The sequence below is a fragment of the Colossoma macropomum genome, unplaced genomic scaffold (genome assembly GCF_904425465.1).
Source record: "Colossoma macropomum unplaced genomic scaffold, Colossoma_macropomum, whole genome shotgun sequence".
NCBI classification, from domain to species: Eukaryota; Metazoa; Chordata; class Actinopteri; order Characiformes; family Serrasalmidae; genus Colossoma; species Colossoma macropomum.
Window position 1 is genome coordinate 30,669,943 of NW_023494784.1, and position 11,519 is coordinate 30,681,461.

An 11,519-nucleotide genomic window follows, 5' to 3' on the forward strand; every position below is an offset into this window, starting at 1 on the left:
GAAGTCCATAGATGTTCCTTTGAGGATACGTGTAATATTACTCAACAATGCTGTTGAAGAAAAATCTGTAATACATATTTTTCTGCTCTAATGCTGAGCTTAAGGATCTAAATGACAACGCAATATGCAGTTACACACAAAGTTTTTCTATTAATTCTAATTTGTGATATTAATATCATGATAGTAGACAAAAACAGCACTTCGACTGTACTACACTTGTACATACTGTGCTTTTGTGCTGACACTAAAAGGTTTCCATTTCTTCCTCTAAATTGTAATATTTATGATCATAGAGTACTTGTAGCTCATATGTTGGTAAATCTTTAATTTTTGCTTTCAATTCTCATGTGCTTCCACTGAAGCCTCTGCCTGTAGATGCCCCAAACCGGACAAAACATATTCAATGCATGTTTTATTCACATAATTGTGCAAATCGCCAAAAACAAAAACACTGGCACGTCAGTCCAAAGCAAAGCCACTCAGCCATCCGAGGTACGGCGGCCGGAGAGCGCCATAAAGCTCACGTGATTCCGCGTTTCGTCGTGTGTCGGAGTGAAGGGGAGCTGGACGAAGTCGAGGTTGAGCAGACTCGTTCTGGATTTCAGCTCCGTTTAAATGGACTGCAGGCGGGCTTCAGCTCTGCGGCGGGACACTCGCGTGGGGGTATTTTTATGGCATTTGAAGTCATTTTTTAAACCGCCCCAGCTAGCTAGCTAGCTTTCAGCAGGACAACATGGCGTTAAGACAGAGAAATGAAGGTGTTGTTGGCTCTATTAATAAATGAATTCTTTTTATCAGTGGAATAACTAACCTAACTAAACCTTGGTCTTTAGCTGTGCTCCGCTGCAGACTTTCCGATGAAACACCAGCTAGACAAAAGTCAGCGCCACGAAGCTGAAGCCGCTTCTTGTTCCAATTCTCCTGTTCCACCTTAAATGGTGCAGCAGTTACTACTGCAGTATTTAAGGTGGGACGGGAAAATTCGAACTAGGAGCTGGCGAATAAGAAGCTGACTTCAGCCTCGTCATCAGCGCCCACCTTTCGTTAACATGAACTCACCCACATCACATTTACTTCACCAGCAGCTAGCTAAGTTAGCTAACGTATTGACACGTTCAGTAACAGCTGATGGGTCTGCCTTACTTTCCCATGTAACGTAACCGTCCAGCAGAATCTACATAATGGATAATTAACTACAGCAGTTTGCTGGAAGGGCTCATAAGATGCACCCCCTTCTTAATAGCTCGGTTGCCTGTATAATGTCGCCCATAATCGGTAATTAATTAATGTTAACTCACAAACATTTCGATACAACATAGTTCATCTCTCAAAAACCTAAGAATGAATATAGTCTTGTCTTCTCTGCACACCTAGTTAATTCAACTTAACTTTTCTTTGGTACTGTAATCCTATCCAGCATGCAGTTTTGTGTACAAGTACTAACATTTCTAATTCTTCTTTGATTTAGGCTGGGGGTTTATGTCTGATATATACATAAAATATGGAGGAGCAAGAGAGAATTGTGGGAAAAGCCTGTGAATTTCAGCAAGCTGACTTCAGTGCTGCAGAGAACAGCAATGTGCAAAAAAGCACAAAACCCTCTGAGAGTGTAACGGAATTGGTGAGGCCAGTCGATCAGTACTATCATGATATCATTCAGTATTTTAAAGACAAGTGCAAAGACACTATTTAGACAAAAGTATTGGGACACACCTCCAAATGAATGAGTTCAGGTTTTTCAGCCACACTCATTGCTAACAGGTGGATCAGATTAAGCACATAGCCTTGGAGTCTAGATAGACAAACACTGGCAGTGGAATGGGTCATACTGATGAGCATAGTGACTTTAAACATGGCACTGTTATAGGATGCCAGCTCTGTCACAAGACAGTTTGTGAAATTTCTGTGCAGCTAGATCTGTCTTGTTCAACGGTAAGTGCTATTAATGTGAAACGGAAGCACCTAGGAGCAGCAACAGCTTAGCCACAAAGCGGTAGACCATGCAAACACAGAGTGGGGCTGGCAAGTGCTAAAGCGCCCTGTGCCTATTCTCAGTAGAACCACTCACTAAAGAGTTCAAAATTGCCTCTGGAAGCAGCATCAGCAAAAGAACTGCGTGTTAGTAGCTTCACAAAATGGCTTTCCAATTTGGCCAAGCAGCTTTACACAAGCCTAGGATCAAAATATACAATGGCAAACAAAGTGGGGGAGTGGTGTAAAGCACGCTGCCACTGGACTCTGGAGCAGTGGAAACATATGTTGGAGTGATGAATCACGCCTTTCTATCTGGCAGTCTGATTGACAAGTATGGGTTTGGCAAATGCTAGGAGAATGTGACCTGCTTGACTGCACTGTGCCAACTGTAAAGTTTGATGGAGGAGGGATAATGATATGGGGTTGTTTTTCAGGGGTTGTTCTAGCCCCCTTAGTTCCAGTGAAGGGAAATCTTAATGCTTCAGCAGACCAAGACATTTTGGACAACTGTACGCTTCCAACTTTGTGGGAACAGTTTGGGGAATGTCCTTTTCTGTTCTAGCATGACTGAGCCCCAGTGCACAAAGCAAGGTCCATAAAGGCATGGCTGGGTGAGTTTGGTGTGGAAGAACCTGACTGTACAGAGATTGCGAGCCAGGCCCTCTTATTCAACATCAGTGTCTGACCTCACAAATGCTCTTCTAGATGAATGGGCAAAATTTCCCACAGACACACTACAAAATCTTGTAGAAAGCTCCCCGGAAGTGTGGACGCTGTTATATCTGCAAAAGGGGGACCAACTCCGTATTTTGGCCTGTGGATTTAGAATGGGATGACATAAAAGCTCCTGAATAATGTGTTGGTGTCTCAGTACTTTTGTTCATATAGTGTATTTTTTTGCAAAATATACAGCCCAGCTAGGTATACCAGCTGTTATGTCTCTACAGGCTTTGACTAAAGTAAATTGTTAGTGTCACATGATTTTACAGTAATTGGAGCCCTGAAGGAATTGCCAGGTAGCAGCAGCAGCTGAGTGTGTCTGTGTTCAGTCATTTTGTGTTGTGTTACAGGAGCTGCGTAAAAGCACAGATACACGCCTTAAAGAGGAGACATCCATAATTCCAGTCCCAGAGAGTCCTGCAGCCTTTCAGAATTCATCTGCAGGTCCACTCGAAACTAGCAGTGTTGTCATTTTTGATCCAAATGGACAGCCACTTCAGTGTGAACGTATGGTGAGAACATAACACAAAAATGTTTGAGAGGTTTTACAGAGGTGAGAAGAGTAGTCTAAAACCATGCTGTAGTAAAGATATTGATACTTTATTTAAAGAATTATTTAAGAATTCGTTACCAAGTAACTGTAGATTATCATCAGCATCTTTTTCTTAATTTAGTTATGTTGTCCTCAGGTGATTGGGCAGTCACAGAATGGGCAGTTGTATGTTATTCCATCCAGCCATCTTGGAGCAACACGACTGTTGCTGCCCAATGGTCAAGTGTTAAATACAGCGGACTCGAGAGGTAAACCGATGAGTGTTGAAGTGTTAATAATATTGATTTGATCAGTTTGATTGCTGCAGTATCACATGCTGTGCTGTTTGCTGTGTGCCTCTGAGGACATATTTTAAAGCTTAAATATAAAATGACATATTTCTGTGGAATTGTGCTCTATTATAGGAACTTGTATAGCTAAACCCAGTCAAGAAGACAAGCCAAGCCCTGCTGTAACTACTGGTGACAGTAGCCCTAGCACTTTAACCACAGTAGCACCTCCAAGCTTCACAGCCATCAAGACTCAGACAATAAGGTAGGCTTGGTCTTGACCTAATGTTCTCAGCTGTGTTGCAGTGCTGCCTAGCCCCTAAACATGTCCTGCACCTTTACGAAACACTTGTGCCTATGTTTTTTTAGGTAAAAAGAAGCAAAAATAGAAGTTTAAACTTCAAGAGAAAGAATGCTACTATATAAAAAATACATTTTGTGTCTGGGAATGTAATAATTTTTTTTTCCTGAATAAACAACCAAAATACAGGACAGTCAAGAAACTTGGATGGGTGGCAGCCCTAATCCTAAGCATCTAACTGAAACTCTACACCAGTATTCATGCAATTAAATCAAGTTTCTCTACTTTTGACATTCTTATGATAGGAGACAAAAAATATCTCTATTTATTGTGTTTGTTCTTGTGCTGGCACTAAAAGGACTTCCTTGTGTCTTCTAATGTATAATATTTACTTGTGATCAGTTCTCCAGATGTTTTTGTGCCTCCAGTGAAGCCTCTGCCAGCAGGTGCACCAAATTGGGCAAAGAGACTTCGCAGCTGTGAGGTACATCAGAACAAAAAGGGTTCTCAGGAAAAAATTAAAACTATATGCTGGATTTGCCTTTTTACATACTTAAGCTGTTAGTAGTTCACATGAGATTGTGTGTTACAAGTGCTTACTGTGTAAATACATTGATTAATGCTGTAAGTGCTTGATTTCAAAATTTGTTTTGTGCGGAGCAGAAGATTGGTGACTCGTACCGCGGTTACTGTAACACAGAGGCGGAGCTGGAAGCTGTCTTGCTTCTGCATAAGCAGCACACTCACTCCGTGTTTGGCACCCGTCAGTCACCCTCGCCAGCCAAGCCTGCCACTCGCCTTATGTGGAAGTCTCAGTATGTGCCCTATGATGGCATTCCCTTTGTAAATGCAGGTGAGTGCATCGCTAATTTTGAACATTCAGTTAATGACCTTTTTGCATATATATTAATAAACATTTTGCATACACACACACACACACACACACACATATATATATATATATATATATGTTTGTATGTGTGTGTTTTCTTAGTCATTGTATAACCACTAAGCACAAAAAGTGATCTTATATTGTGTCTTTTTTTAAACATCTTTTTTTTTTGTAGGAAGTAGAGCTATTGTGATGGAGTGTCAATTTGGACCACGGAGAAAAGGTGTCCAGCCCAAAAAAGGCACTGTGCAAGAAGCCAATCAAAATTCCTCTTACAAAGCTACCTGTCCTGCCAGGTACATAAAGTAAATTCAGTCAAATTGCTTTATTATTGTTATGTTTTTGATGTGGTGAATACATATACATACAGTGCAAGGTGCTTCATGCTAAGCTTTTCTTCCTGCAGAATATATATCAAGAAAGTACAAAAATTCCCTGAGTATAAGGTTCCAGTAGACCCCAAAGTGGACAAGAAGGTAGTACGGCAAGAGCAAGAGAAGGCCTTCTTCAACCTAAAGAAGAAACTGTGGGATACTGGGGGTGTCATACGGTATAAGGATAATTTCTAAATCACACACCACTGTTAACATGTACTGTGTTATTGCATTCCACACTCACAATAGTTATTTCTCACTAAACAGGTATTATATTCAGCTCCCTACTCAGAAAGCTCACCTCTATCATGATATAGACATAGCAGTCCTACCGCCACCCCCTGAGCAGCCTGGCTTTCCAGAGGAGGACAATGAGGATGAGGAAGATGAGGAAGCGCAGAGAGAAGTAGAGGAAGATGGGGAAGAGGAGGATGTCTGTCCGTCTCGACTGCACCCTCTAGTGGCTGAGAAGATCCGTGAGCTGGTGGCGCAGGGGTGCAACCAGGTCTATGCTATCCGAAAACATCTCAGGTATGACTGGAAACACCATTCAGTGGCCAGGACTGAATGTTAGAGGCCGGTTAAAGCACTTGTGTCATACTTTCATCTTGGAAGGAGACAGAACACTTGCTGAACTCAGTTGGCAGTTTCTTAGTTGCACCTATTGTGTAGTGTGTTGGCCCACTTCTGCATTCAGTTCACCTGGGAAAGGATTTTATAAGATGCTAAATGTGTTACCATGCAGAAATAAGTAGAATTGCACAGTTGGTACAAAGTGGAGGGCTGCAATCTTGGCACTAACAGCCCTTTCCACCTCCTTTCAAAGATGGCCGATATAGTTGAGATCCAGGTATTACTTCGGGCCACTTGAAACCATCCAGTGACAAAATGTGCCCTATGACATGGTGGATTTTCATGCTTGAAGTGTCTACCTAAGTGTAGATGAACTGTAGTCTTGAAGGGATAAACTTGGTCAGCAACAATGTTCAGATATATAATGCTGTTCAAGTGTTTATTAGCTATTTATTAGGTATCGTGGCCCTAATGCCAGGACATTCATCGCACTGTCATCAGCCTGTACTGTTCTTACCAAAAAGAATGGCTCTGTGGAACCCTGCAGCTTGTTTTATGGAAAACAGAAAAATCTGTTTTCCACTTGTCTTCAATATTCCTGTCCCGTCTACGGACATACTTTCTTATGAGATGGGGTTGGCCATATGACAATATTTATCATTATCGTGATACATTGCATCACATTACGTCACTATATGCTTATCAACTGCTTTTTTTATTATTACAGAGTGCATCCCTAATAATTAGACCTGTTTGGATTTTTTTGAGTGCAGTATATGAAATATCATAAGTGTCTCTACTTATCAAACCTAAATATTTTAATTCATATTGTATATTGGGGAAATGCCTAAAAATGTTGATATATTTTTGCCATATCACTTGCCCCTATTTTAAGGTCACTTGCTTTGGCCATTCTAGTGCTCAAAATGCTTCTGATCTGTACCATGCCCCACAGTCACATGACATGATTTGTTGCAGTTTGCATTAAGGCAGATGTTGTACCTAATATGCTGTGTAGCTCAAGAAAGCCACTAAACTCTGGCCCTACAAGATTAGAATTTGACATCTACCTGTTTTACAGCCACTAGCAATACATTTTTTTCTTGCACTACATCAGGAGGTTTGTAGAACGTGAGATGTTCAAGTCAGACGCAGTACCAGAGAGACACAACCTGTGTTACTTTCCCACTGTAAATGACATCAAGAACCACATGCACGAGGCTCAGAAGAGCTTGCAGCTGCCAGAGGGAACACTGGCCTCCCCGGGATCAGAGGTGTGGACTTTACATACTTTCTGCAATGCTTATGAATGACTAGTCCAGGAAAGGCATTGAAGGATTTTTATAAAGGCTAATAATGATTTCTCTTGTCAATCTCTTCCATACAGTGGAAGGCAGAGAATGAGAACCTCTTTACAGAGACTGTGACCCTGACACTGACCCCTGCCCCTGTTAATGGTAAATGATCAAATAAGTCTGTGTCTCTTAATTACAGATGCTTCATGAAGTCATTAGAATCTGATTGGTTCTAGGCAGCAGGAAAACATTTGAATAATACTAGATTAATATGTTTATTAAAGGGGAATTATTCCAGCTTTGCATTATTAATTGCAAATTATTAAGATTTAAACAACATAATTCAGAGTGGTCTAATCTGAAGTGATTAATTTCAGAGAAACATACTGTATTTCTTTACAGTGGTGGTGACAGAAACCAGGGATTGCTGTGTCTACAACACAAATATAGCCATCCAAACTATCCAAAACCACCAGTGAACCTTCTGAAACTTTTGAAAACTCTGAAAGTTTTATATGTAATGTTGATAATGGTAAAACGGTGATAAATTCATAAAAAAATTAAATTAAAAAGCAAGTTTCTCTTTGCAGTGAATGTGTTAGAAAATATGTTTTGGGCAAAAACATTGTAATAAAACCATCATAAAACAGTGTCTCGGACATCATGGAGTGTATTCGTTACCATTTCATGTAATATCTTTCTGTGAGGGAGCTTTTTTATAGGTATTAAACTCTTCGGTAGGGTATGTTTCTCTAGAACAGAGCATTTCACTCCAGACCACTCTGAATGACTTTGTTTACATTTTAGCCATTTAATTATGCAGAAATCATGAAAAATTGGCGAAATTCTCCCTTAATGTCCATCCATCAATTGTTGCTATACATATGCCGTTTAACTACATTAAAAAGTTAAGGGAAGCGTCATTGGTTACCTTTCTCAGTGAACTCACAGGAGGAAGGAGTTTTAGAAGGCGGTGACACTCTTTCTCCTGAAGCTGTTCAGCTCTTTAGCTCTCTCACCTCCGTCCAGCCCAAGATCTTTGCACAGCTGCAGGTAAATGCTTTCTGACTGTACAAATACTGACTGTACACCCGGGATTTCACACATATTCACAGCTGCAGCGTTAGTGTTCATCTGTAGTTTGTGCATATTCTCTGTAATGCTTACAGGAGCAACAGACATTGCCTTTGCTAAACATAGTCAGTAAGTAGCTTCATTAGTCTTGATTTCAGATATTTATTGGAGTTAGATCTTAGAGAGGAAAAAATGTAATAGAGTCTGATAAACTGGAAAACATTTGAGTAATATACTGTTAGGCTCTTCCCTTAACTTCAGTTTATACCTCTGCCGTTATGATTGACTTCTGCAGAATATTAGTTCAATACCCTTGTTGTATTTAATTAGATGTTCTCATTGAGAAATATGTTATATCATTGTAGCTGATATGTGTTTATTCCTCTTTAGGGTGTCCAGCTGCAACCAGCCATGTGTCCAGCAGAGGGCTCTTTTGGGCAGCAGCCTGTTTCAGAAGCAGAGCCCATGGACTCCTCAAACCCCTTAAACCCACACACTCTGTTCCTGAGCCCTTCATCCTTCCTGCAGTCTAGCTCCTCTGCTGGAGAGGCTACAGCTGTTCCTGGGCCTGGTGCTTTGCTTGAAATGGGTCAGCTGGTTAACATCTCCTCCTTGGAGACCGGGCGTACTGAGGGGGACGTCACACAGATACTACTGGAAGACGGACAGACAATTCCAGTGCAGATAGTGGACCCATCTAGCATAGGTGAGACCTGGAGCGTGTACTGCTACAATACTGCTGAGGCCTAGTCATATTTTATTTCTATAAGGGTTTTTTTTCAAGAATACACACAATAAATACAATATATAGTGATAACATTTATAATGCACTGAAGATGTGAATCTTGATGTCACCACAACGTAAACATTACTTCAGAACATTATTTTGTTAACCTTAAAATACTGTTATGTCTTGTTCAGCGCTAAGTGCTTCACTGGAACGGACGCTGGTGGAAGAGGGCAGGGAGGTGAAACCTACAGATATTTCAACAGAGCAATCCAGAGACCAAGGCTAGGCCGGCCACAAGACCAGTGAAGACTCGGATCTTGCTGTTTTTTTGCAATGAAACTGATCAAGGAGGAGGACTGAATAACTGCACTGTATTACTGACGGGACATGGCAACCTATGCAATGTTTCCAGTTTTTTTTTTTTTCTCATTTGAATACTGTATTAATTTATTAAGTTTGAGTTTGTTGAAAACCAAATGTGTATTAAATGCAGAAATGAATAACTAAGACGTAAGTGATGTCCTTCATTTCTTTGCTTTTTGTCTCTCTCAGATGACTCTGAAGAAGCTCTACAGATTTAGCTGTGAGCCCCAAATCTGTAGAGCTCCCAAATCAGTCTGTGACTACTGATGAACTATGTTGTTTATTTGTTCAAGCACTATATATTTAATGTATTTGTTGGCATTTTCTGCTTGTTTTTGGTTGTGTCTCATGTTTGATAAATTGCTGTAAATTTTGTAAATTGCTGTAAATGAAGTACTTGTGTTCTGCAAGCTAAAGCTGATTACGCAATCAGTAAACCAGTTATTATAATCAGTTGCAGTGCTTTGTTTCCATTTTGCTTATTTGATTTGTAAAATCAAAATTAGATCACATGCTGTACTTGTGCCTTCTCTGCCAAGGTTGAATTTTATTTATAAGTCAATTTGAGTTCTTACGATTTGGAAATTGTGCTTTCAAATTGGAGTTTTGATATAAAAACAGTTAATCATTCAGCCCATTCAGAGCATATGTTTCCATGTGAATGGCATGTATTTGAAACATGCATTTCAAATATTCTTTACACATGTTAAGATGAGGATGAAATGACTGCCAGTGGAATGAGAGATTGTTCCACACAAGGTAAGACAGTTTTTCTGTAATATTAATGTAATAATGTACTTGTCCTTGCTTATTATGCTATTTCTTTTGCTACGGTGATCATGTGGATTCCTTGAGATTTCCTATCAGCAGAAAAATTTATGACCACAACTCAACTGCTAAAGAGGTAAGATGCTTTGTGTGTGCATGGAATTTTATTGATTTAAATAATTTGGATAAACTGATGTTTCATTATTTACTTCATCAATTATTTTTACCGCTTCTGTAAACAAAAGTGTTTACTAAGGAAATCCAGACTGGCTTTCCTTTTTTTGTGTTTTGTATGCTTTTTTTTTTGTTTTGAATGCTTATTTTCCCAAGAAAACAGCAGAAATTATCATTAGTATTAGTAAGTGTTTAAAAAACCCAGGCAGTGAAAACTACAGTTACCTGCTTTTAATATGATGATGTAATACTACATTTAATACTACAAGTTGTGTTGAAAATCACAGCACATCTTTCACTAGCTCCTCTGGAGGTTCTGCTAAGCCCAGTAACTTCAGCAGATTGAAGTAGGAGAAAACCCAGGGCCGAGAGATATCCTGTGTCTGCTCCAGACCCCCTGCTTCTACAAAAAGACTTCGGTGAAACCTGAGTTGGTGTTCCAGTGCTGCCCTTTGCCTGTGAGAGGGAAATATGCAGTATGTATATATTTTTAACATCTTTATCTTTAGACAGAGACTGTGAAGAGTTTCAGAACCAGACTGTAGTTAAAGGAGAACTGAAAATGTGAAGTACTTGGCAGTCAGTTGAGCTAGCAGTCTGGCTTCCTCTTCCATCTGCATTGCTGCTTCCTCCTCTGCTTTCCTCCTCTCCTCCGCAGCCTTCCTCCTCTCCTCTTCTTCCTCCTGCTTTTTACGCAAGTACTCCAGCCTCTCGCTCTCCTCCATCTCCTGCAGTTTCCTCCTCTCCAGCTCCCTCTGAGCCTCCTCCTCCTGCTGCCTGCGCTTTAACTCAGCTACACAAATTCATAGTTATGAAATTCTTATTTTCACTGTAGAGTATCGTGTATAAAAAACCCTACTGTTACACGTTCATGCATCTTCTATCTTGTGCTGGCACACATGCAGGTCTTTGAGAAGGTGATCTTTACACAGATAGACAGTAAAGCACACAGCAGCACTTCTGAAAGTGTGGCAGCTGTGATTTTGGCCACCAGAGATCGCTGCCACCCCAGTAATCTACATGTTACCAGTGATTATTTTGTCTGTACAGCCTGCATACCAAGTCTCGTAAACGTTTTTTGCACTGTATCTCTGCGCGTTACTTTTGTTCTATTCCTCTGGATGGTCTCTTGAATCTATTAAACTCAGCATGTCTTGGGTCTTTTGACTTTGATAATGGATTCTGGAGTATTGGGGGAAAAAGGTGCCATTATCAGCTCACTCCTTATTTTTGATACAGAGAGAGAGCTTATGTGATCTTGTGGATCAGGCTGCCACTGACTCTCTCTCTCAGTGCAATGCAAACCTCCAGTGTTGGAGAGTAAACTGGACGCATAAGATAAATTAATATTTAATAATGTGTATTTCAAAGGATTTGATACATTGCATCAATCTGTTCTGAATTGCTGCATAAGTTTAAAGTATCCTCACTTTTTCCTTAGGAGTACGCCACCAAAATC

The 11,519-nt window shown here is 40.2% G+C and overlaps 2 protein-coding genes across 4 annotated transcripts; one reads left to right on the forward strand and one right to left on the reverse strand.

Moving 5' to 3' along the window:
- Positions 1-503: 503 nt before the first annotated feature.
- carf (calcium responsive transcription factor) lies at positions 504-9,568 on the forward strand. 3 transcript variants are annotated; one of them, XM_036568204.1, is made up of 15 exons: positions 526-758; positions 1,469-1,621; positions 3,045-3,206; positions 3,384-3,495; positions 3,652-3,781; positions 4,220-4,301; positions 4,481-4,670; positions 4,885-5,005; positions 5,116-5,259; positions 5,351-5,614; positions 6,774-6,930; positions 7,044-7,113; positions 7,892-8,004; positions 8,416-8,731; positions 8,947-9,568. In XM_036568204.1, exons 2-15 carry the CDS (start codon positions 1,502-1,504, stop codon positions 9,039-9,041), a joined length of 2,076 nt encoding a protein of 691 aa, XP_036424097.1. In that variant the 5' UTR covers positions 526-758; positions 1,469-1,501; the 3' UTR covers positions 9,042-9,568. The 3 variants fall into 3 exon arrangements, with proteins under 3 accessions (XP_036424112.1, XP_036424097.1, XP_036424105.1); XM_036568212.1 differs by having other exon boundaries at positions 532-663; XM_036568219.1 differs by lacking the exon at positions 1,469-1,621 and having other exon boundaries at positions 504-663.
- Positions 9,569-10,276: 708 nt separating this feature from the next.
- On the reverse strand, positions 10,277-11,012 carry LOC118810285 (uncharacterized protein KIAA2012 homolog). The gene is made up of 2 exons (XM_036573922.1): positions 10,634-11,012; positions 10,277-10,516 (listed from the first exon to the last, which is right to left on the reverse strand). The coding sequence occupies exons 1-2, from the start codon at positions 10,783-10,785 to the stop codon at positions 10,342-10,344; spliced, it is 327 nt and encodes a 108-aa protein (XP_036429815.1). The 5' UTR covers positions 10,786-11,012; the 3' UTR covers positions 10,277-10,341.
- Between the last annotated feature and the right edge of the window lie 507 nt (positions 11,013-11,519).